This window comes from Dromiciops gliroides, chromosome 1 (assembly GCF_019393635.1).
Source record: "Dromiciops gliroides isolate mDroGli1 chromosome 1, mDroGli1.pri, whole genome shotgun sequence".
Classification (NCBI taxonomy): domain Eukaryota; kingdom Metazoa; phylum Chordata; class Mammalia; order Microbiotheria; family Microbiotheriidae; genus Dromiciops; species Dromiciops gliroides.
In genome coordinates this window covers 49,463,394-49,488,808 of record NC_057861.1, presented here as the reverse complement: position 1 = coordinate 49,488,808, position 25,415 = coordinate 49,463,394, and the positions used below count along the sequence as shown (strand labels likewise).

Below are 25,415 nucleotides of genomic sequence, written 5' to 3'. Positions count from 1 at the left end.
GAGTTCCCTCCTCCCCTCCCTCCCAAGGCTGCCCATTCTGCCTCTGCCAGGCTCCCGGGGCTGGGGAGTCCTTCCTTCTACTAACCCAAAGCCTGTGTCCCCGTCTCATCCCCTGTGCCGCTCGGTCTCTAGGGCCTCTGGGACAGGGCCGGTGTCTCTCCCCACTCCCAAAGTCTTACTCGCCATCTTCTCCCAGGTGGCCCTACCCCTTGGGCACCCAGGCCTGCAGAGGGAAGTCAGAGAGAAAGCCCAGCCAGGATCACCGGCCCGGGAAGGAGTCCTCGAGTTTCTGGTTCTCTTTAATTCAGGTGTGCACTGTTAACATGAGCTCCAAGGTCTGGGGCGTGGCAGGTCCCAGGGCCAGAGCTCCGCTCCCCCAGGACCCCGGCAGGTCCAGGCTCCTCGGCTACACTCTGAGGAAGCTTAAGGACACCCGCTGTTCAGTGTCTCTGCCTCGCCCGCCCGTGATGGGGCAGGCAGGGGTGCAGGAGGCTGGAAGGTGGGCCCGAGCGGTCCTCTGGGTCTCTTGCCCTCCCTGCCCTGGAGTGGAGAAGAGAGCAGAAGGCAGGACTGAGCCAGACGGGGGTGGGCGGGGGGACAAAAGGGCAGAGACGTGGCTGGACTGAATGGAAGCTCCTGGCTGCTCCCTCTGAGGTGCCTGGCTCAGTGCTGCTTGACGAGGGTGCTGAGGGGCCAGTTCACTGCTGCTTCATCTTCAGAGATATTCTCTGTACTGTCTTATAGAGGAGCCCAAAGTGCTAGGACAGAAGGGAGAACCAGTAAGTCCACAGCCCAGCATCAGGCCGGAGGATAGTCAGGTGGGGGGGGGGGGGGGGAGAAGCTTGTCTAGAGTAAAAGGCAGAGCCCAGACATGGGCAGACCCTTGTGCCCTTCCATCGGGAGGGCCGGGTGTCCGCCATTGCCCCTTGTAGCCCACCCTCCACCTGCTGCTAGAATCCCACCCCCAACAATAGATCCAAAGCCCTAAAGACCTCAGACAGCAAGTCCAACCCCTCACTGTGCAGACAGACTGACAAGCATTTATGAAGCACCTCCTGTATACAGAGAAAAAGAACAGCCCCTGCTCTCACAGAGCTTCCCCAGTGGGGGAGATGGACAAGCAGCATTGCAAACAAATGCGGAAGAAATCCCAAGGCAGAGGTGCCAAGGGTGGGCATTGCAGGGAGCGGGGCGAGGGCAAATCAGAGCCAGGGCTGAAGCCCAGGGCCTCTGCATCTCACTCCCTCTACTGCCTAAACGTTTGTTTCTGGCGGCTTCTGTGCCTGGCATTCAAGGCCCTCCACAATCTGGGGCCGTGCCACACCTTCTCAGTCTCATCAACTGTTTCTCCTCTCCACAAATTCTAGGCCCCGGTCACACCGGGTAATTTCCTACCCCTTCCTGTGTCTTTCATGCCCTTCTTCCTCATCTGCACCTACTGAATTCTTACCCATTTTTAATGCCACCTCTTCTCTTCCAGGCAGCCTCCCAGGATTGCCTGCCTGCTGGACCATCTGTGATACTTTTTCTGCATTTCTCCAGTGTATTGATCATGTAACATGATGTATTACAGTGATTTATGTGAATGTCTTACCTCCCTTTCCCAGCCCCCCACTAGACTATGAGCTCCTCATGTCTCATAGGGATTTGAGCCCCTCCCAGGACAGGGCTCTGCCCTCAGGGTACCAGGAGATGGCACAGCTAGGCCATGCTGATTAAACACCATGCTCTCTGCCACCCCTGAGAGAGGCACGACATCTATCTGAACACTATGCTGCGCCCCCAGGGTGGGACTGAGGCGGGGGAAGGCCCCACAGCCCTGCTCTCACTCCCCCTCAAGAAGTGACCCTGGGCCGTGGCCAGGCTGAGGACAAAGAGCAGACCTGGCTTCTTCACCCCAACTGAACCATGATTAATTTGTGTGGCCACAGACAAGTTACTGAAACACCAGGCCTCGATCTCCTCACCAGGCCAATGGGGGCTCGCTTCACAGCACTGCTGGAGGGATCGAGGGCTGTGCCAATCGGCCAAAAACCCCGGGCTTGCCCCCTCCCAACTCACCTGGACGGCAAAGTAAGCCACTCCCAAGTAGGCTCCTATGCAGAGAGCCAGGAGAAGGTCGAAGATAGCTGGCTTGACCCTGATGGAGAGCAGAGGAAGACAGCGCAAGTCAGTAAAGAAGCCAGAGTTGGCTGGAAGCAGGTGTGGAGACAGCCATCCAGACAGACAGAGAAAGACACACACGCACAAACTCACATACACACACACTCACAAACTCACATACACACTCAAATACACACTCACACAAACTTACATACACATTAAATACACACACACACACACACGCACGCACAAACTCACATACACATTAAATACACAGACACACACACACACCCCTACCTGTAGGCATTCATCACCTGCTTCAGTTGGTCATAGAAGACAAACTCAGGGTCCCTGTTAGGGGGAAGAAATTGGCCTTTCAGCAGAAGTGAAGCAAATGGGCCTGACTTGGGCCCTCACACCCTCAGCCTCTTCCACTGCTAAAGAGCGCTGGGGTAGCCCCTTCTTGGCCTCTCCGTTCCCTAACTATCACCCAGCCCTAATCAGTGCTGCACTCAAAGGGAAAAGGAGGGGGAGAGGAGGAGGAAAGGGGGGGAGGAGGAGGGTCGGCAGAGAAACACAGAAAGAAAGAGAAGATTTAATGGCTTTGCTACAGAGGAGCAGAAGGTCCATTGAGAAAGAAATGGTCTCACCTCTTGGCAGAAAGGTGATGGACCAAAAGTGAAGAATGAGGCACACGTTTTCAGACACGGATGTGTAGTTTCGATTGTCTTGCTTATACTTGTGTGTTTTTTTTCATCATAAAAGTATGTTATTATTTTCTAGTTACATGTAGAGATAGTTTTCAGCATTTGTTTCTATAAGATTTCTAGTGCCAAATTTTTCTCCCTCCCTCCCTTCCCTTTCCCTCCCCAAGACAGCAACCAATCTGATATAGGTTATACAAGTACAATCACATTAAACCTATTTCTGCGTTACTCATGTTGTGAAAAAAGATTGATTATACTTGTTACAAGGGATTTTTTTTGCAGAGTGGTGGGTAGTTGGGGGTGAGGAAGGAAGGGAGAATGGGGTTGGGGAGAAGGAGGCTGGTGATGGAGAATCGAGGAAAGACGAGAAGAAAGTACCAATGAATCCCTTTTTAAAAAATGCACAGAAGAGAACAGAGAACAATTCAGAGGCAGAAACAGACAAGGAGCATGGCTTTGGAACTGAGGTGCTGAAATGATCACATCCTTTAAAAATCAATCCAAAAGTCAACTCGGCCACTGACAAAGCATTAAATGAAATGAGGATGGCAAAAAAAATGTGAATGGAGAACATGAGGGGAAGATGTAAAAGTGAGAAACAGACAAAAAAAAATCAAACTAACAAAATGCAAGGGGTTTGATCCTGAAGTCAGACACCAAAAAATTCTGACTCTCCACCATTCCCACAGTTGGAGGACAGTGTCGTGTCTGCGGGGGTGAGGGGAAGGGGAGGGAGAACAGGGCTTCCTTTCCCTTGGCCTTGGGTATCTTAGCCAAAGATTTATACTAACTAGGATGGGAGAGAACTCTGGGTGTGGAATACTGCATGTGCTCTCAAACAAGGGTGAAGTATGGGCTATCTACTTTCCCCCTATATTTTAAAAATCTCTGTTACAAGGGATAGTTGGCTGGGTACGGGAGAGGGGAGGGATATATATAGAAATGAATGTGGGGGCAGCTAGGTGGCGCAGTGGATAGAACACCGGCCCTGGAGTCAGGAGTACCCAAGTTCAAATCCGGCCTCAGACACTTAACACTTACTAGCTGTGTGACCCTGGGCAAATCACTTAACCCCAATTGCCTCACTAAAAAAAAAAAAAAAAGAAATGAATGTGATGGGTTAAAAAAAAAGGAAATCAGTCAAGATTTTAAAAACACCTCTCCCATCTGAGAGACATGCTCTACCCTAGCTCCTGGCTTGCAGACTCAGTGGCCCCAGCCCCATCTGCCCCATCCGCCCTCACCGTTTGTCTGCCTTCACATGGTGCTGTCTGACATCCTTCAGGTAGCGGCTCAGATAATACTCTAAGGTGTTGAGGAAGGTGCTGTCTTTGTCCACAAGCTGGGCGGCGCGGGGCTGATTGGTGAGCCAGTCCATCACAGAGTCGATCTGCTCCTGCTGGATCTGCTGTGAAGAGCCAGGTTGCCAGAGACTCGACCCACTCATCCAAACTCCTCCCCTCCTTGGTCCCCACCCAGCCTGGGGACTGCAAAGGCCCGGGGCTCCCTTACCATCTGTTCTGTGAACACCTGAAGATCAGCAGGGGTGCCCTGCGGAGAGAGGAGGAAGAACACGAGTGCTGAGGCTGGACGAGACGGCGAGCAGCAGGGAGGGGGCCAGCCACGCTGGGCTTTCTTACCTTCTTTGTCAGGTTGTAGATAACTCGGGTCAGGGCCTCTGCAATGATTCTGGTATTTCGGGTGAGAGTCTTGGAATCTACCCGCGACCTTCAAAGGAAGAGGGAGGAGCTCAAGGGACCAGAAATCAGAATAACTCTTTTCAGACTCTCCGGGAAACCTTTCAGAGGACACTGCATCCCTGACTATCCTCTCCAAGGCTGGTGGCTCTTCCTCTCCTACCCTCCACAAGGGCAGGTCAGGAAGAGGATCGAAGGATCAGATTCAGAGCTGAAAGTGACCTTAGAGGCTACCTGATAATAAGTAACACCTACTATGTGCCAGGCCTCATGCTAAAGCTTTACAAATATTCTCTAATTTGATCTTCACAACAACTCTGGAAGGGACGCACTATTACTATCCACATTTAACAAATGAGAAACAGATGGGGTAAAATATCTCGCCCAGACTGGTGTCAGAGCCCTATTTGTAGCCATTACCAACATCTTCAGTCCACATCAGCCATGCATAGGAATGGTCACAAGATTAAGTTGGTAAATGTTTAACAACAGGATTCTCCACTCCCCCCCCCAAAAAAGTACATACAACAGAGTCACACAGCTACTAAGTGTCAAGTGTCTGAGGCTGGATTTGAATTCAGGTCCTCCTGTATCCAGGGCCGGTGCTCTATCCACTGCACCACCTAGCTGCCCCACAACACACTTTTAAGTTGAAGCTGCATCATTAACACCTTCTCCATCTTTCTTAAACCTAGAGAAGCAACAAAACAATAAACTAAGTCCCAGATGTACCGTTTGCTGATTTCCAAGACCTAACAATCGGCTCTCAAGGGACGGTATGAGCTGGCTCCAGCACAATGCTGGATGGTGATACCCTAGATCTCCCCATAACCTTTAACTACACCACCTTCACAAATCTGACATCTGAAATTCCCTTTACTGATCACAATCTCCTGTCCTTTCTCCTTCCACTTCATTCCTCCAAAAACTATTCATCCTTTTTACTAAAGCCTCTGGCAGAATCATCCCTAGCTCATGAAGTCCAGCTTTGATCTTTCATCATCCCTTCCCAGACTTTAATCTACAACCACACACAGTCCTCCATCTGACTCCCTTGCCTCTGATCTGCTATCACTCACACCATACTCTTTATCACCCCTGAATATAATTTCTATCCTCTCTGTGCAAAACAACTGAGTCACTCAACCACAGTGACAGTTCAGAAAAAGTTAGCGTTATGTATCGTGGCTAGGTGACCCTAAGTAAGTCACTCTCACTTCTTAGTGCTCCCAGAAAAACATTTTTAAAATATGTGCTCTTAATCTGGGATTCATGAATTTTTTTTTAACAGATGTATTTCTATGTAACTGGTTTCATTTGCAATACCTTGTATTTTATAGAATTAAAACAAGATTCAGGAGTCCACAGGCTGCACAACTCACTGATGTCAGGGGGCAGCTAGGTGGCGCAGTGGATAAAGCACCGGCCTTGGAGTCAGGAGGACCTGATTTCAAATCCAGCCTCAGACACTTGACACTAGCTGTGTGACCCTGGGCAAGTCACTTAACCCTCATTGCCCCGCAAAAACAAAAACAAAACAAAAAAACAAAAAACAACACACTGATGTCAGGGTCTAGGACAAAAAAGTGAAGAGCCCTTGATCTAAGGCTGTGTATTACAGAATAGTGATGAAAAGCCATTAAGAAACTCCTCCCCACCAGGGAAAAATTAATCTCAACTTGGCCTTCATCATATCATGGCCACCCACTTTTGTTGTTGCTAAATTTATTTAGCCCTGACAGGGACAAACTGAGGTACCCCATTATTACGGTTTTACTGTCCATTTGTCCTTCTAACTATTTAACTTTTCCAGTATTTAAATCCTACTCTACTGGGTACATATAAGCTTGACATTGGCATGAATTCATTGACTACGGTAACTTTCAGCGAAATGTAGCTTCCTTATCTCTCTTAATCATCTATTTTTGTTGTTTTGTCTTAGATCATGACTGCCACCCCTCTTTTTTTTTTTTAATTTTAGCTGAAATCTAACAGATTCTGCTTTTTTATTTTATTTTTTTTTGTGGGGCAATGGAGGTTAGTGACTTGCCCAGGGTCACACAGCTAGTAAGTGTCAGGCGTCTGAGGCTTGATTTGAACTCAAGTCCTCCTGAATCCAGGGCTGGTGTTTTATCCACTGTGCCATCTAGCTGCTCCCAGATTCTGCTTTATAAGATACTTCACCAACTGCTTCAGCCTCATATTTTAACTATGGGAATCTTTCTCTTTCACCTGTGCCTCTGGTAATCTATACTGTTGGATTCTGGTTTCTAATCATCCTGCTGTCCTCTTCTATTTTATGGGTGAGTTTATCCCTTCCACATTCACTGTATATTGTTAGTTGTGTAATTCCCTCCATCCTATTTTCTTACACTTTTCCTTGTCTTTGTTTCTTGCCCCTTCTTTAAGAGTTTGTTTTGCTTAAAACTAATCTTTCCCTTAATCTATTTTCTTTCTTTTTTTGGTGAGGCAATTGGGATTAAGTGACTTGCCCAGGGTCACACAGCTACTAAGTGTCAAGTGTCAGAGACCACATTTGAACTCAGGTTCTCCTGAATCCAGGGCTGGTGCTTTATCCACTGCACCACCTAGCTGCCCCTCTCCCTTAATCTACTTTCACTCTTAATCCTCCCTGCTTTCCCTTCTCCTATTTCCCTGTTGAGTGAAATGTATTTCTGTATCCAATCCTGTGTTCTTCCCTCCTTTTCCCAGTTCAGAGTGAAGTTCAAGTGTTACTTGCTCCCTCCTTGTTTGTATAAAACTTCTACTTGTTTGTATAGACTTCTACTTGTGAAGCCTATTGTGAAGAGATTATTTTCGCTATCCTTCCACTCTGTTCCTCCCCTAGTGTTTTCCTCTTCTCCCTTTCCAACATTCTTTTTTTTTTTGTGTGAGGCAATTGGGGTTAAGTGACTTGCCCAGAGTCACACAGCTAGTAAGTGTCAAGTGTCTGAGGCCGGATTTGAACTCAGGTCCTCCTGAATCCAGGGCTTGTGCTTTAACCACTGCGCCATCTAGCTGCCCCTCCAATATTCTTTTGAGATCAAAACATAACAACCACTCTCAGGTCCTCTATCTAATTAGATTCCCTCTATGACTTCTGATAGAATTCTGAGTGAATACAAGTATCATTTCCCTATATTAGAATATAAACAATTTATCTTTCTTTTGCTTTCTGGAATATTGTATTCCAAGCTCTCCACTCCTTCACTGTGATAGCTACCAAATCATGTGTGATCCAAACTGTGGTTCCTGGAAACTTAAATTCCTTCTTTCTGGCTGCTTGTAGTATTTTTTCTGTGTTCTAGAAGCTCTGGATTTTGGCTATAACATTACTGGGAATTCTCATCCTGGCATTTCTTTCAGGAGATGACCAGTAGATTCTATTTCTACTTTGCCCACTAATTCCAAGAAATAGGAAGTTTTCTTTTATAAATTCTTTTTTAAAAATGTTTCTTTTTAACATTTTCTTTTTAAATTTTGAGTTTCAAAGGAAAATTTTTGTTTCAAATTCTCTCCCTTCTACTCCTACCTTACAACTGAGAAAGTGAGCAATATCAATTATACATGTGAAATTATGCAAAATATTTCCACATTAGCCATACTGCCAAAAAAAAAGAAGAAGAAGAAAGTGAAAAAAATTATACTTCAATTTGTACTCAGAGTTCATCAGTTCTCCCTCTGGAAGGAGATAGCATTTTTTCATTGTGAGTCCTTTAGAACTGTCTTAGATCATTGTATTGATCAGAGTAAAAAAGTATTTCAAAGTTGATCATTACAACATTGTTGTTACTAAGCACAATGATCTCCCAGTTCATCTCATTTCAGTTTGCATCCATGCAAATAGATCGTCATGTTTTTCTGAAACCAACCCCCACATCATTTCTAAAAGCACTATAGTACTTGATCACAATCATATGGCATAGCTTGTTGAACCATTCCCAAACCAATGAACACCCCCTCAAAAATGGCAACTGTACCAACAGTGCTTTTATTGTACCCATTTTTCCCCTATCCCCTCTTTTCTGATAGGTGTGAGGTGGTACCTCAGAGTTGTTCTAATTTGCATTTCTCTTATCAATAGTGATTTAGAGCTTTTCATATGGCTATAGAGAGCTTTGATTTCCTCTGAAAACCACCTGTTTATATCCTTTGACCATTTATCAACTGCAGAATGGCTCTTATTTTCATAAGACAGGCCTCAGACATCCACTGGGCCAGATTTAACTCAGGTCCTCCTGACTCGAGAGCTGGTGCTCTATCAACTGCAACACCTACCTCAGCCCCTCCTCCAACACACACACACACACACACACACACACACACACACACGCACACACGCACACACGCACACATTTTTAGAGGCAATTGGGGTGAAGTGACTACAATATCTTTAAATTAGGTCTATTGTGGCTTTTACTTTGCCAAAGATCATGACTGCTATAACAGCCTGTTAAAATTCAACTGAAGCATATTAGATTCTGCTCCAGCCCTTTACTTTATCTGTTTCAAGAGGTATTTCTTGTAAATAATATTATCTTCTGTAATTTCTTAAAATATGATGTCTGTGCTCTTTTTTTGGCTATGGCTTTAAGGTACTACAGTGATTCTTAAATTACCTCTCCTCAGTTTTCCAGGTCAGTTGGTTTTGCTATGAGAAACCTTACATTTTCTTCTAGTTTTTCAGTCATTTGAGTTTGTTTTACTATTTCTTGCTGTCTAATGGCTTTTATTTGGTCCATTTTAATTTTCAGGGAGTTCTTCTCTAGAGTAAGGTTTTGTATCCTGTTTCAAGTTATTTTCAAATCTTTCATCCTTAGCTCTTGTTTTTTCTCCTATTTTTCTCCTCTAGTGCTCTCATGTGGCTTTTAAAATCATTTTTAGCTTTTTTTAATATCATTTTTAGCTTTTTAAAAACTTGCTTCATCTGTTCCACAATTTCTAGCTGAACTTGTGTCCAAGCTGTTTTTCTTTGAGCCTCTGTTTATAGAAGTTTTAAAGTATTCTCTTTTTCTGGATGTGTGTCTTAAGCTTCCCAGTTACCTACTCATAACTCTTCATGGTGCCATTTTTTCCTATTTGCTCATTCTTCCAGGCTCTTTCCTTACCTTGGACTTTATTTTAGAGCCAGGCTCTGCTCACTTATGGAGGAAATTTCTGAGTTTTTTTAACTCTCCAGGCCTTCTGCTGCTTTCTTGCGGGCACTGAGAATTATGTAGGTCCAAGACGTTGGGGAAAGGTTAGGTTGAGAAACCACAAGCTGTCAATGTTTCCAAAGCGGTCTGATCCAAGACAAAGTGTGCTCACTGCCCCCTGGTCTGAGCTCTGTAAGTTCCCAACTTGGGTTTGGGTCTCTGCAACACTACTACTGGCTCACCCCTGGTTCAGAAGTCCAGTAAACTGTTGTCGAGCTCAGCCACCATCAGCCAGATGGGAAGGTGTACTGGTTCACAGTGGGTCTGGGATTCCACCCTAGTTATTCCACTGCAGGCTTCGGATTTGATTGTGGGCCAAAACTGAGTCCCCATTCCACTTCTTGAGCCAGTCACACAGCTGTTTGCTACAGAACTTGTACCTAGCTCAGTACACAGCCTAGGACCAATAACCACACATCACACTTACTCCTCAAGCTTCCTGGGTCTGTGACCTATGATGGAGCTGCCTGGTGGCCCCTATATAGATCCCTCCCCCTATATAGAGCCAGGAACTTTGCTCATCCTGGTACACAGTTCTGGTCCTCCTTCAGTTTCTATTTGTTAGAAGACATTGTAGGCACACCCCTGGCTAGATCCTGCTCCTAGCACCTCTATTCCTATACTGGCCCAGGCTAGAAATATGACATAGTGTGATTTTTTTCCTCCTTGGATTTCCCAATAAGGACTTAGCCTGATACATTTTCCAGATCTTCGGAGGAGCTTGTATTAGAGAAGAGAAACAGAATAGCTAAAGAGGATGACTGAAACAAGTGAGGACTTTTTTGAGGACGGGAGATACCTGCAAAAATTGAAGGTTTGATAGTGGAAATGGGGGAAGAGGGGAGGGCAAGCTGCTGGAAAATACAAGATAGAAGGACATCACTTGTGCATGTAGAGATTCAGGTCACCACTGGTCATACCTGCAAGACTGAGCCAGCCTGACACATTGCTGGGCACAATTTAACCCATTACAACTGCCCCACCTACCCAACTAAACTAGACTCCTAGCCAGCTGAAGAGTCACATCATTTGCAAGGGAATAACTATCTCTCACCACAGGAGAGGTGGTTCTGCCTCAGAATCCCATCTTCCCTTTCAATAAGCTCAAAACTCAAGCAATTACAGACATCTCCAATAAAGGAAAAACATTATTTCAATTCCATTCAGTGCTAACTTTGTAGTCTGGGGACCTGGGTTCAGATCCTATCTTGTCACTTACTATCTTTGTGACTCTGGGCAAATCATGTCATCTCTCTGGGCTTTGGTTTCTTGATCTAATAAAATATGGGGTGGGGAGGAAAGGGGAGGAAAGAAGAGTGCACACTCTCCAGCCCTAAACTGAGGATCCTGCCTTGCTGCTGACCCCTCCACCCACACAGCGACGTGCTTTGCTAAACCCTTTGATCTTATACAGGTCCTGACAAGAAATGAGAGGGCTTGCCAGCAGCCATTCCAAGACAGGGTAGGGTGGAGGCACAGGGAACACTGCCAAATGAGATCACTGTACAGACTGGGGACACCCATGCCAGGACCCCTCCCCATGTGCCCACATGTCTCTGGCTAAGTGCAGGAGCACAGCTTGTTACTATCCCAGTTTTCCAGCAGAGACAGCGGGACACTCAGATCCTACAGAGGTCTCCTGGGTGGGCTGCGACAGCCAGCTACACGATGTGAGAAAGCCTCTGGCAGGCCTAAGGGACATCAGCACTCCACACACAGGATCCTGGAGCTGGCCTCGATAGAGCCTCAGAGGTCACCTATCCAATGCCGTCACAGTGCAGATGAGGAAAGCGATGGCCAGTCACTCATCCAACATCCCTCCTGCTGAAGTTAAGGAGGGCGTCAAATGCCGCCATTGCTAAAAAGCCGGCCCAGATCTCTTCCTCCTCTGATTCCAAAGCACCTCAGAAGCAAGAGTGCAGGGTTCAAGTCCATCCTGGCTGTGGGATCCAGAGTAACTCACAAGAGCGCCTCTCAGCGCTCTCTGTGACTCTCCGTGACCACAGCCAGGATATTGAAGACCCTGCAATGATCACATGTATTGGAATTCACACTATGTGAAGGTGCAATTACGCAAAAACGTTCATTATGGATTCCAGACCAATGTAAAAAGGCTCTATATATCCAAATAACATGACCCCTATAGCTGGTCGAGTTGCAAAGGAAGCACTGACCTGCCTGGAAAGAGAGAATTTCCCCACCTAGGACATCCCTACATGCATGAAACCACAAGTCTGTCAGTGCCCCTTTGATTCTTAGGTACTCCACAGTCCCTATCTCAGCCAGCAGGCCCTCCCAGGCTAGATTTCATGACTGGCCTGGAAGCTCTAACCTGCCCCATTTCTGACCTGACTCAGTTCCTTAGGCCTACGAGCCCTCCTACAAGGCAGAACTTCCGAGCTCCAGCAACCCACCTGCCTCAGCCTCCCAGCAGCAGAGACTTCAGGCCTGCACCACAAAGCCCAGCTCCCCATTCTAATCTACTGCACTACTATGGGCCTCACACTGGATTCCTGAAGCCTAGACCAACAGAATGTTTACCCTGGCAGCTTCTATCTGGCTAGAAACAGAGGAAGCCCCAAGCAATAGCTTGTTTGTGTCCCCAGAACCAGCCAAAGTACAGAGAGGATCATTCCCAGCAGGTCAGTCATGGGGGGTGAGTATACAACCACAGTACCCCATGAAACAGAGAAAATGGCTCTCAGTCCCATGAAGCCACTTTCTGCTCCAGCATCAACAGATGACGGTGGTAAGACCATCAATGAATACTGACGAGGCTACTGGCACCTAAATGGGAGACCTTTATCCAGTGACCACTGAGCTCACTTACAGTTACAGGAGGAACTAAATCCTATCACAGCCTTGACATTCTCCCTATGACTGAAACCAGAAGTCAGTCAGAAGGATGCAGCAGCTAACTCAGGCTGGTTCTCCTAGGAAAGGCAGACAAAGGAGCCAGGAGCTAGATTTTATCTTGCAGCCAAAGGCAAGAGAAACCTCATTTCAAGAGGCTGCTGGTTATCTGATCTTGGTTATCAGCCCTCACAATACCGATCCTCGGCAAAAAGACTGCTGGAGGGGGCAGCTAGGTGGCGCAGTGGATAGAGCAATGGCCCTGGATTCAGGAGTACCTGAGTTCAAATCCAGCCTCAGACACTTGACACTTACTAGCTGTGTGACCCTGGGCAAGTCACTTAACCCCAATTGCCTCACTAAAAAAAAAAAAAGACTGCTGGAGATAATTCATTGGCAGAGGATGAGGAGGCCCAGAACACATCATCACAGGAACAGTTCCAGATCTGCGCGGAACCTCAGAGGTCATCAAGTCCAACCCTCTCTTTTTACAGATGAGGAAATGGAGGCTCAGAAAGGTTCAGTGATCTTCCTAAGATCATAAAAAGGGAACCAGAGACAGGATTGGAACTGAAGGTCTCTGACTCCAGAACCACACTGCTCTTTCCCCTCTACTCAGTGACTTCAATGAAAAGGGGCAGGGGGCTATGTTGGAAATCCTGTTTCCAGAGTAAGAAACCAAAGATGCCAGTGGCTAGTAAACAACACTGCAAACCCCACCCATCCTGAATATTTTCTCTAAGTGGGAAGGCCTGTAGCACGGGACAAAAAAAGGAAACTGATAGCCTTGGTCCAGTTAAGTTTTTTTTTAATTAAAAAACTATTGGAACAGAAACAGTTCTAGCTCTTAAAATGAATAAATCAAAATGAATAAAGACAGGAAACATTCAGATTTGAAAGTGGAAGTCATTTCTAAATTAGTGGTCTCAGCCACCGACTTGTGAGAGCAAATAAAAACCTAACACCTAATGTGAAGAATAAAAATGAGAAGACGAGATAAGCAAATAAGGCAATTCTAACCTGACTTTTTTGGGGAGGGGGAAGGGGGAGCAGTGAGGGTTAAGTGATTTGCCCAGGGTCACACAGCTAATAAGTGTTGTGAGGGCCAAAATTTAATATACAGAGCGTTTTTTGGGTAACTCACCTTAATACTGGGGTCCCAGAAATATGAGGGACCTTTTAGGTTCTCCCTCTGCTCTGAACTGCCTTTTTTAGATATTTCTCCCAGGCCAGTAAGAAAGGAACCTCTAAGCTTTAGTTCACAAAGGATCAGATTTGATTACTTGGGAATTAATTAAACAACAACAAAGGTGAAACTAATAAAAATCAAAGATAAGGAAATAGGAAAATAGAAATACAGATAAATATTCTTAACTCTAAGCTTAACCTATTCACTGCCCAGACCATTCTCAATTAAGCTAGTTCAAAGGAATTTAGGGGTTTCCATAATTAACTCAAAGAACCTGAAAGTCTACAGTTGCTCACACCGCCAGAACTAACACACCACCACAAGGGGACAGAGAGAGCTGAGAGTGAGTTCGCATTCCGGAAGAAGCCTTCAGGAAGCAGCCCTCCCCCTCCCTTCAGGGAGTATTCAATCAATCTTTCCTTCCCCAAAAGGGGAGGTCCTTCAAAAACTGCCTATGGAGAGTTCTCCTTCTTAGTTCAGTAGCATACATAACCTCAGGGTGGGCCAGGTGTAGCCCCTCCCAAATGAGTTAGCTAAAAACGGGAATATTAATCTTTACCACAAATAATTTTTACCACAGTGTCAAGTGTCTGAGGCTGGATTTGAACTCAGGTCCTCCTGAATCCAGGGTCAGTGCTTTATCTCCTGCACCACCCAACTGCCCCTAACCTGACCTATTTAAACAAGCTACTAATACAGGAAAATGGGAAATAAATAAAAGAATAGATTTGTGCTAACCGATGTAAAAGCAGGAGCCACACACAAGCACCTTGGCACCATCTTGGCCAAAAAAAACTCCATCTCTTTGCCCACCAGAGAAAGACAGCTGCCAAGGCCAACATTGGTTTACAACATAAACATTTGTAAAATCTTACAGCAGATGATGATGGAAGAACACAAGCCATATTTCACTTCACCAAAGTTACTGAGAAGCAATGTAGAGAAAACCACATTTAAAGGACGCTTGACAAGAGACCCAACCAAGCCAGGACAGGCTGAGGGGACATTCAAGGATAAAACTGGAAGAAGAAAAGGTAAGCAACGGAAAGATCTGTTTTCCACCAGCGACGGTGAAGCTCATACACATCTGAATCCTGCCATCCCAGTCAGTCCCCTGAGGACTTGCATGAGACAAGAGAAGTAGCAAACATGTTGAGAAATTTAAAATGGCAAGAGCAGCCAAAGCCCAGGTGAACTCAGGGATATCGTGGGAGGGAACATGGCACTCAGGTTGTTGAGGGACTTGCCAAAAGAAGGCAAGAGGTTGAATGCTTGGGTGTGGGAGGTACCCTAAAAGCTGGCACATAACCATAGGCCTGCTTTCCACCTCTTCACGACTTTCAGGAAAATAAATCTGCACGTGCATCTGTGTCAGCAGCCTCTCCACTGCCAACGAGGCAGCCCGGCACAGGGAGGAGAGTTGGCCTCGAAGCCAGGAAGACGTGGGTGCAAGTTCAGACTACGCTCCACTAGCTGGGTGATCCTGCAGTGTGCCAAGTGACTCTAGGAGGCTCTGTGTGGCACAGAGGGTGCTGATGTCTAGCCCTATTCCACAGCTTCATGGGTCTTTGTGGTCACACAAACTGACCAAAAGATCCAGCCCTATTTACTGTTTGTTGATTTTAAAAAAATAGTTCATAAGAACAAAACACTGCCCAGCAAACTCTCCCCCAACAAGGCACTTCCTAGAAACACTCTGAAAGGTGTTAACAACCGAGACAGATGCTTCTGCCCAAGAGCCGAGGCACAAGGCAAACGGACTGCGTGTGCTCCCCAAAAGCATCTGCTACTGTCCTGGAGGGCGGCCATCATACTCCAACTGGGGGCGATTCCCTAGCAATGCGGAGGGGCCTCCAGATGCTCCTGTGTTTGCCCTCAATCATGGCAGATGCTCCCAAATGAGCGGCAGACTCCCTCAAAAGTGTCTGACTGAACCATCTACACAGCAAAAACCAAGAGGGGGCTGAACGTGTGCCCGGAGCAGAAAGAGCCCAGGAACGGACGAGATGGCCCAGACAGAAAGCAGGCTAGAATGCCCTTGGGAAAATGCCCCCTGCATTTAATGACCTGAGGTTCATTTGAAACACAAGCCTGGGGGGCAGTGAGGTGGTGCAGTGGATAAAGCACCGGCCCTGGATTCAGGAGGACCTGAGTTCAAATCTGGCCTCAGACACTTGACACTTACTAGCTGTGTGACCCTGGGCAAGTCACTTAACCCCCACTGCCCCACCAAAAAAACAAAACAAAACAAACACAAGCCCGCTGTGTTGCTGTGTCATGAGAAATCACCTTCTCTAGAGAATTAGATGCTTCAGGTTCATCAAAAGGTATAAGAGAGACATTTGGTCACCAGAAGCAGTAACACCAGGGACGTCATAGCAATGGATGACCCATAAAGGGAGGTGGGCTAATCAAATAATGGAAGGGACATCCTGGCCGCCTGCATCCTCCATCAGGAGCCACACAATGCCAAGACATCCAGAGAAGGCCCTCAGCTCATGGATGGAGGGTGGGCTCCTTGTGGAGAATTTGCAGGAGCCCGGGACCACAGGTCCCACTGAAGTACAGGATCTATTTCTGCTTGTCTCACCTTCCTTTAGCAGACTATAAACCCCATGAGAGATGGTGTACCTTCCTATGTCCCTGCACCACAGGGACTGGATACATGTTTGTGGGAGGAAAAGACCTGTCCCATTTCACAGGTTCAGTACTAGAAATAAATATTGTGAGGAGAGTGAAAGGGCCCAGTGTGGTAGGGGTAACAAACTGTCAGGAGTGATGTGCCCCCAAAGATCAAGGACCCAGGTGGAAAAGGAAGTGAGCAGTCCTAGAGGAAAAGCGAGGGAGAGCACAGGAGCAAATACTGTAAAATAAATGAAAGGCAGGAAGGTGCTCAGCCCACGGGAGAAACTCTGAATCCAGGCGCATGTACACAATGGCACAGGCTGATCAGGCATAAAGGGGATGCCAACCAGGACTCACAGCCATGGGCGGCTGCTCTGCTGAATAACAATGAGACAAACGCCAGGGTCTGGAGGACTTGGGGGTCTACAGAGTCCCTCCCTCCCAGGAACTCTGAGGAAACGTAATGAGTGAGAGGACAAGCCTGGTGTTCGTGAAGGGAAAGCAGACGGCAGAGGGCTTGGATGAGCTGTGGACACCCTGCAGCCCCTGCCTCCGAAGCCCCACCTGAAGACCCAGAGGCCCTAGTTCTCTCCAGCTCCCCACAGTCCTAACCCTTGGCCAAGACGCCCATCTGGGAAGCTGCCTCCAGAGAGCCCAGGCCCTGCGGGAGCTCCAGGCCAGAAGGCCCAGGCCCCGACACGCCACCCTGCTCACTCACCCTCATCTGCTGTGGCAGCTCGGCACAACAGCAGGCAGCCAGCACCACCGTCCTCCCCAAACTGCCCACCTCTCTCAGGCAGGAGAGGGCGGCTCACCCAGGGCCTGGCTGAGGCTGCCCCAGAGAAAGGCTTGGGGAAGGAGGGATGCTTACCGGACGTCCATGATGCTGTTCCGCAGCCCATCTCGATGGCTTTCCAGATGGGAGACCGTGAACGCGGGCAGCCGGCGGATGGCGAAGCGCTCATGCTCCCAGGCCAGCATGTCCTCCGCCAGGTTGATCTTCTTGTGCACCATGGAAAACCTCACCTCTGGGAACTGGCTGGCGGCCACCTGCAGAGAGAGCAGCTGTCGCCCGGCTGGGGCTGGGGAGGGGACAGCGGCCAGCGCCGGCTGCAGGGCTCGGGCCCAGCGCCTACACAGCCAGCTGGCAAAGGCGGCCCGGCACAGGCAGAGGTTCTGGCCTTCCCCGGGGCTGGCCTCACTGGCCGCCAAGTGTGAGGAAGGAGATGGGAGGAGAAGAGCCCGAGCCTGGCTTCTGCGGGAATCTTGGTGCAGTCCCTGCTCAGACCCACTGGCATCGAGCAAGAGGGATGGGGAACCCCACCCCCCTGGGCTGCGGACCTCAGGCTCCCGCCCCGGGCCGTTACCATCTCGAGCTCTCGAAGGAAAGCGTACTGCAGGGTGCCCCTCCTTGGGGGGGCTTCGACACGTGCAGGTGCAGGCCATTCCCTCGGCCCAGGGTGTCCAGGCACAGGACGAAGGCCACGTTGTCCTGCAGCAAGCTCGAGTCTGCAAGAGGGTGGGGGACGGGTGACAGGGAGCAGCCAGAGCGGCCCGCCTGAGCGTGGCAGCAGACAGGAGGAAGCCTGCTGTGCCCGGGCATCTCACCCACATCCCAGCCCTCCCAGGCCTGCCGACTCACCGGTGTGATCCAGGTTATCTTCTAACCACCTCTTAGTGCCCTGATAGTTAAACTTGCCCCCACCAGAAGCAAAAAACAACAGGTTGTACCTGCCAGGTGAAAAACAGAACCATGAGATTAGACTGTCAGAGCTGGGAGGGTCCTTAGAGCACAGCAGGTTACAACTAAGAGGAACCTTAGTTAATCCAACCCCCTCATTTTACAGATGGAGAAACTGAGTCTTGGAGAGGAAATGACTTGATAAAGGTCATTAAGTGAGTTAACAGCAAACCTGGTTCTGGCACCCAGGAGGACTGGCTCCCAATTCAAGGGTTTCTTCAACTATTATGTATTTTGTGCTAAAGTGTTTATGCAACATTCAGATACCAGCAAAGGCCTTGAAAGTGGAAAACACATGGATGGACCCTAGGGAAATAGGGATCTCTAAGTGCTCATTATAACTGGGGAGGTACCTAGCCTGTGAACACGAAGAGTGGCACATCTTTCACCAATTCAGTTCAATGAACTCTCATGAGGAAGGCTCCATGCCAAGGACCCAAAACAAAAACAGTCTAAGGGCCCTCCCAGTTCTGACATTCTGAGCTCTAAGGGCCCTCCCAGTCCTGACATCCAGTGTCCTAAGGGCCCTCCCAGCCCTGACATCCTGGGTCCTAAGGGCCCTCCCAGCCCTGAGATCCTGGGTTCTAAGGACCTCCAGTTCTGATATTCTATTCTCTAAGGCTTCTTCTTATAGCTCCTCTATCACACTAGTAGGCATTAGCACAGCCCTCTCATTCAGGAAGAGCATACACTGATGGAGAACGGAAGGAAATGCATGAGTAAAGTCTGAAAGGAGCCTATTTAGGGGAGAACAGAGAAAGAGCACACTGGATCTATAGTGAGAATCTGCATTCAATGCCAGCTGTCACTGACTCCCCATGTGACCTTGGATAAGTCTCAGGAGAAGGGGAGGGGGGCAAAGGGGTCTGAAGTCATTCTGGCCTCTCCGCGGTGGCCCCGTGAGAGGAAGCCTCTTCTCCAAGCCTCGGGCCCGCTTACCCCGCATGGGTGCGTTTGTAGGTGTACAGCCTTGAGAAGAGTCTGGCCAGCTCCAGGAGCACAGAAATCCCGCTACCATTGGAGTCAGCTCCATGGGAAAGCCACTAGAACAGAAGCAGCTGCCTCAGAGTCCGACTCGAGGGAAGTCGCCCAGAGCTCCCCCCTCCCACTCTGGCCCTTCCTGCAGGGAAAGGGTCCCTGGAGGGAGGAAAATACGTACGGGGGCCACCCCGAAGGAGTCGTAGTGAGCCACAATGACGATGGTGGGGAGGTCCTCTCCGCCCAGTCCTGTCAGCCGGCCCTGTGAAGAGAACCACCATCAGCCATGGGAGGGCCGTGAAAAAATGTCCCAAGAATCAGGAGTCAGAAAGTGCTGCTAAGGATGAGCATCGAACATCATCCCATGGGGGAGCCTAAGGGCCACATGAGCATAGCTCTGGGGCCAGGGGGCCTGGGTTCCAACCCTGCCTCTCTGACGCTTCTTAGCTGTGTGACCCCCTGATCCCCAGGATCCTCTTCTACACAGTGAGGGGGCTGGCCTCCCAGCAGCATTCAGTACACTTGGCTGCAAAAGTTCCCCGACCTGCCCATCCCAGGCCATGGCATCCAAAAGCAGGACATAGAGTAAGGAAAAGAAGGGGGCCATGAGCATCCTCATTCCCTTTACAATAATAATGTATATCAATTGGTTGTGCATAATTTCGTCCCCCACCAAAAGGAGCTCACATTTTCTTCTCATTTACTTCTTATTCTTATTATTCTAACACTAACCCAAGAGGCCTGGTATAGAGGCTACAAGGCGAGCCTTGGCATCAGAAATGCGGTTCCCAGAGGCCCATCTTCTAGTTCTAGAATGTAAGATCCTGAGGGCACAAGTGTCTCAGTGCAGATCCCCTGAATCTAGTACAGGGCCTAGCACTCAGTGGAGGTTTACTAAAGGGGCTCTGGATAGCTATGTGCCTGGAGAGCCAATTTGCCACTTCCCCGACAACATCCAGCAGACGTCCTGAACCTTGTGGTGTCCTGGACCTCCTGAGCATCAGGCTGCTAGAGCCTGAGGACCCTTACTCAAAATCATGTTTGTAAAACAAAGAAAATACCGAGGATTACAAGAGATCACCTGCACTAAGATGCAGTTATCGCAATACGTATTTTACAAAGTTCACAGACCTCAGAACCCCTGCCCTGCAGTCAAGTTTCAATTATCCCTAAGTGAATAAACCAAAACTCACTTTTATCAGTGTGGGAAGGATGGGCACACATACACACCTCACGGGGCCGTGATTTCATCAGAGTGGGTCACTGTTCTCACCAAGGCAGATCCCAATCCCTCCACATCTCTTCCTGAGCTACCTTGTGGTAGCCAAAACAATCCTTCCCCTGGTGGGTCACGTTCTGGTGCTGAGCCTCTTCTAACTCAGCGAGTCTTTTCAGGCCCACCTGCACCAGAGGCCCTGCCAATGGGGCAGACCCTGCCAGAGCATCCCCTCCACTGAAGAGCCTTCGAAGACCCAGATTCATCCCCACACGAGGCTTAGACATGGATGGGGGGACCACGGCGGGGAGGGGAGCATTAGAGTCTTGAGAAAGGAGACAGTGGATCCGAGTCTTTGCCAATCCATAACCTCAGTGAATTCAGGCGTTAATCTATCAGATTCCTACACTTCCATCAGACTGCTCTTCATAACAGCAAACTCTGCCTTCACTGAGCATACACCACTGCGGGGCGGGGGAGTTGATGGCTGGCAAGGGGAAGTTCTTCTGGCAATTAAAGAGCCGTCAAATGCCACATGCAAATGATGACTGAAGTTGTCTGAAGACCGCTTCTTCTTCCCCCTACTCCTCCTCTGAAGAGGTAGGAAAGGGGGTGAGGATGCCAGCTCTTTTAGACATATCTATTATATGTATTACATATAATTCTGATGTCATCATTTTTTTTTCTTCCCTCCTTTTAAGGAATGGCTCCCAGTGGGAGCAGAAACACACAGGGAATTGAAACAATCAGTAAAATGTATTTTTTTAAAAAGGAAGTTTTCTGTTTTTCTACTTTTGCTCCTTGGTAAATTCAGCAAGGGCTAAGGAATGTCTCCAGCTCACACAGGGCTGGCTCGGTGCTCCGGTCTCACGGCACTCACCTCCACACTGGTGATGAGCCAGTCGCTCACAGCTTTGCTCTGGGCTCCACTAGTAACCATCTGGAAGCCATTGGCAGTGGCTGTGTGCAGAAGAACTGTGGAGACAAGAAGCACACGGCTCAGGCCACCCTCGCCCCCTCTCCATCCAGGGTCCCCCTCCTCCCAGCTCCCTCCAGGAGATCACAAGCGGCCCAGCCAAGGCTTCTCAAAGCGAAGCCAGTCCCACTGATCGACTGGTGAGCAGAGCAGGCCTCCACGGCCTCTTCTCCAAACCCATTCGGAGAGCCCTCTGTAGATGGGGCAAAATTGCCATCACCTGTCCCCCCCCCCCACTGTGTTTGCTCTCTGTGGTCCTGGGGCTTGAGCTCTTTGGCACATGATTCTAGCACAAAGACTCAGCTGCCCTCCCACAATAACTTTCACCGTGTAATTAGGTAGAGATGGGAGATGACAGAAAGAGATTTATTTAAAAATGCTGCCTCTGCACACTGGGGGCAGCCGAAAGGGGCCCAATGACTGGGAACCGCTGAGCAAAGTGCTCTAGGAATGTAACGGAACATGGGGCTCTGGTTGTGTCGTAAAAGACAACTAGCAAGAGAGAGGGTCTGGGAGAAAGGCGGGGGAAACGTCAGCAGACCCAGGAAAGCCACCCCCTGGATGGCTACAACACCGTAAATGAGAAAAGCGCCCAAACCTGCTGAACACGGTGTGACTACGACAAGCAAAGTGGTGCCCGGAGAAGAAATGAGGATGAAAGGATGATCCCCAGGAGCTGGAGGGAACCTCAGCCATCCAGTCCACCCCTCCCCCTTAACAGAGGTAGAAACCGAGGGCCCTAGAGGTGAAATGCCTGGCCTGAGGTCACCTCTCCTCCAGGAGGGTGGGGCGGGGCAGGGGCGGGGCGGGGCCTGGGGACAGAGAGTCCCTGTTTGGGGTGGCTGGAGAGTTCAATGAGTGAAGGGTGACAATGTGAAAAAAACAAAAGCCATCAATAAACCTGAAATTTTTTAAATGCCTAAAATGGAGATAACTTTTTACAAATGTTCAATAGAATTAATAATAAAAAATCTATTAAAAGCTCCTTGTTTTCTGATGATTCTTCCCAGCTAGAGAGGAAATGCTGCTCCACTGTTGAGTCATTAGTACCTGGCCAATTATCCCCCCAAACGGACACTTTTCCCTGGAATGAAGGAGAGCAGCCACCCCACACCCGAGATCAAACGCCCTTGATGGGGACACGAGGAACTCTGGGGGCGCAGCAGCCCCTACCTTCCGCTGCAGATGCGGAGCCCTGGGAGGCTGAGGCAGCCTGCGTTTGCTCGTAGATGGAAAGCAAGGCCTCATCTTCCACCGCGAAGTAGACGGGGACAATGGTCTCCATGGCCAGCATCTCGGGCTCAATCTCCATGAATTGCTGTGGAAAGAAGGGAAAGCCTGGGCTGACAATGGGGCCCGGCAGACGGCTCCAGAGTCCAATAATAAGGGGGGGGGGGCGGGGGAAGCTAGATGGTGCAGTGGATAGAACACCGGCCCTGGAGTCAGGAGTACCTGAGTTCAAATCCGGCCTCAGACACTTAACACTTACTAGCTGTGTGACCCTGGGCAAGTCACTTAACCCCAATTGCCTCACTTTAAAAAAAAAAAAAAAGAGAGGCCGGGGAGGGGCCACGAGTGGGGGGACAGGACGCCACAGCGGGAGGCCAAAGGGGAGCCCTGAACCCAGAGGCAGAAGACCACGTGCCTAGACCCCGTGGCTCACCATCTACCAGCTCTGACCCCACCTGTACACCAGGCCTCCCTACTGTGTGCGGGGCACGTTCAGTGCTGGCTCCTGAGGACTGGGCAGAGACAAATGCGGAGACCAGCAGGTGGCCCAGGCCCTTCCTGAACAGGAGGCCCCAGGGAGGAGCATCCTGGCCAGACTCTCGGGAGGCCCAGCAGAGAGTCCGAATGGAGGAGGGACATCCCCAGAGATAAGATCACAGCCACGCTCCTCTCGGCAAACCCCAGAATCCTACAACCTCATGCGAGGCATGGACCGGAAAACAGAAATGGGGGAGTTCTTGATCATGTGTGGCAGAAGGTGAAATCAGGGCATGACTGTGCCCATGTAGGGCTGAGGTACTGTTATTACTACTACTAATAATAATAATTAATAATGACAAGAGCCAACATTTACAGGCCATCTGATCCCCACAACCACCTTGGGAAGTAACTGCTCTTATTATCCCCATTTTAAAGAGGAGGAAACTGAGGCAAACAGGGTGAAGTGACTTGCCCAAGGTCACACAGCTAGCAGGTGTCTGAGGCCAGATTTTAACTCCGGTTCTCCTGACTCTAGGTGTGGTGATCTACCCACTGCGGCCCAGGGATACCACAGTGACATTTCTATAGCCCTTCAAAGTCTACAATTCACCTGACATATATTATCTCATTTGATCCTCAAAATAATCTTGGAAGTGGGTCATGGGACCAGAAGAGACTGAAACACTAGGAGGTCAGGGTAACTAGGTGGCCTCACTGTGTACTTTGATGTCCTTGATGTAAGAAAGGAAGACCCTGGACCAGGTAAGGGATTCCTTGAGCAGTGCCTGACACATAGCAGGCGCTTAATAAATGTTTATTGACTTACTTAATCCACACTTATTGTTGACTGACTACTAGTAGAGAAAGGACCCACCCAGAGCCATGGAAATATAAAACCCTGGGGAGTAAGAACAAAGAGGACAGAGCCAGGAAGAGGAGAGATGGAGGGTGACAAGACGATTAATGCCCGCAGCACAGCAAAGAACTGCTAGAAGCTCCAGAAGCCATTCAGTCCAACTCAACCATTTTACAGCCAGGGAAACTGAGACCCATCGAACCAGAAGCACTTGCCCCCCAGGGCCTCCCAACCCGCCAGTGACCAAAGTGGGCTCAGAAGGCCAGTCTCTCTTCCAACAACACTTCGAGCTCTGAGGGCAGGCTCCTAGGAAGGCTGGGGGGGCTGAGGGTGGAGGGGGTGAGAGAGGACTGAGCGATGGGGAGAGACTGGGGGGACGGTACAGTACATACCCGGATGACGTCCTGGGGCACAGCAGCCATGGCCCGAGGCAGGATGATGACGACTGCCCCAGCTGACTGCCGGAGGGCCTTCTGATACTGTTCATAGGAGAAATCCACCAGCCGCATCATGACGCAGCGGCGGCTCAGCACATCCGCCTCTACTGTCCTCGCCTCTGTGTTGAGCACTGCATTCCGGGTGCCTGTGAGAAGGGAGAAAGCAGAGAAGCCCTCAGCCACTGAAGACGCTCTCCCCAGCCTGGGGATCTCACAAAGAAAGAGTATCCAGTGGGGCCACCTGGCAGCATGAATCGATCAACGAGACTGATGGCGCACCTACTATGTGTCATATACCAAGTTAGGTGCTAAGAGATCCAAGTACCCAAAATGAAACAACCCCTGCTAGAAAGGAGCTGATGTCCTCAGAGTGGAGACAAGGGCACCCCTAAATATACACAGCACAAATATTAAGTGAATACAGACATATACCAGAGAACTAAATACAAGGGAATGTGGGAGCACTGGGGGGATCGGGAAAAGCTTCATGCAGAAGATGGTGTCTGAACTGCATCTCAACAGAGGAGAGGGACTGCTCCGGGAAGAAGCAGCCAGCTAGTACAAGGGCTCCAGAGCTAAGGGGACTGCCCTGTGTAAGGACCAGAAAGAAGGCCAGTCTGGCTGGAAGACAGTGTCCAAAAAAAGGAAGCTGGAAAGTTAGGTTAGATGAAGGTATTACACTGTAAGAAATGGCAGGAAGGGTATCAGAAACACCTGGGAACAGACTGATGTGAGCTGATGCAAAGCGAAGTGAGCAGAACCAGGAGAACATTGTACACAGTAGTAGCAGCAACTTTATAAAGATCAACTGTGAACGGCTTCACAGCACCAAAGGACTCGTGATATAAATGCTACCCACCTCCAGACAGAAAGCTGATGGACTCAGAGTGCAGACTGAACAATATTTTTTTTGCTTTTTTTCAGAACACGGCTAATGTAGAAATGTTTTTGCATGACTTTGTTCGTATGTATAATGGGCATCATATTTCTTACCTTCTCAAAGAGTGGGGGAAGAGATAGAGGGAGATTTGGGAATTGAAAATTTAATTTTTTTTTAATTAAGCGGGGGCCAAGTTGTGTATGCCTTTTTTTAATTTATTTTTTGGGGGGGTATAGCTTTAAAAGCTATAGA

General features: G+C 48.9%; 1 protein-coding gene across 1 annotated transcript in view; it reads right to left on the bottom strand.

The window, feature by feature from the left end:
* Nucleotides 1-281: 281 nt before the first annotated feature.
* NCLN (nicalin) overlaps nt 282-25,415 on the bottom strand; it is a 35,984-nt gene continuing 10,850 nt past the window's right edge. The window contains 15 exon segments of the mRNA XM_043975544.1: nt 282-758; nt 2,062-2,140; nt 2,401-2,454; nt 4,055-4,218; nt 4,323-4,361; nt 4,451-4,538; nt 17,241-17,419; nt 17,737-17,787; nt 17,790-17,878; nt 18,012-18,100; nt 19,050-19,153; nt 19,270-19,350; nt 21,185-21,279; nt 22,454-22,598; nt 24,239-24,429. Coding sequence (XP_043831479.1) covers nt 699-758; nt 2,062-2,140; nt 2,401-2,454; nt 4,055-4,218; nt 4,323-4,361; nt 4,451-4,538; nt 17,241-17,419; nt 17,737-17,787; nt 17,790-17,878; nt 18,012-18,100; nt 19,050-19,153; nt 19,270-19,350; nt 21,185-21,279; nt 22,454-22,598; nt 24,239-24,429 — 1,508 coding nt within the window. The 3' untranslated portion in view covers nt 282-698.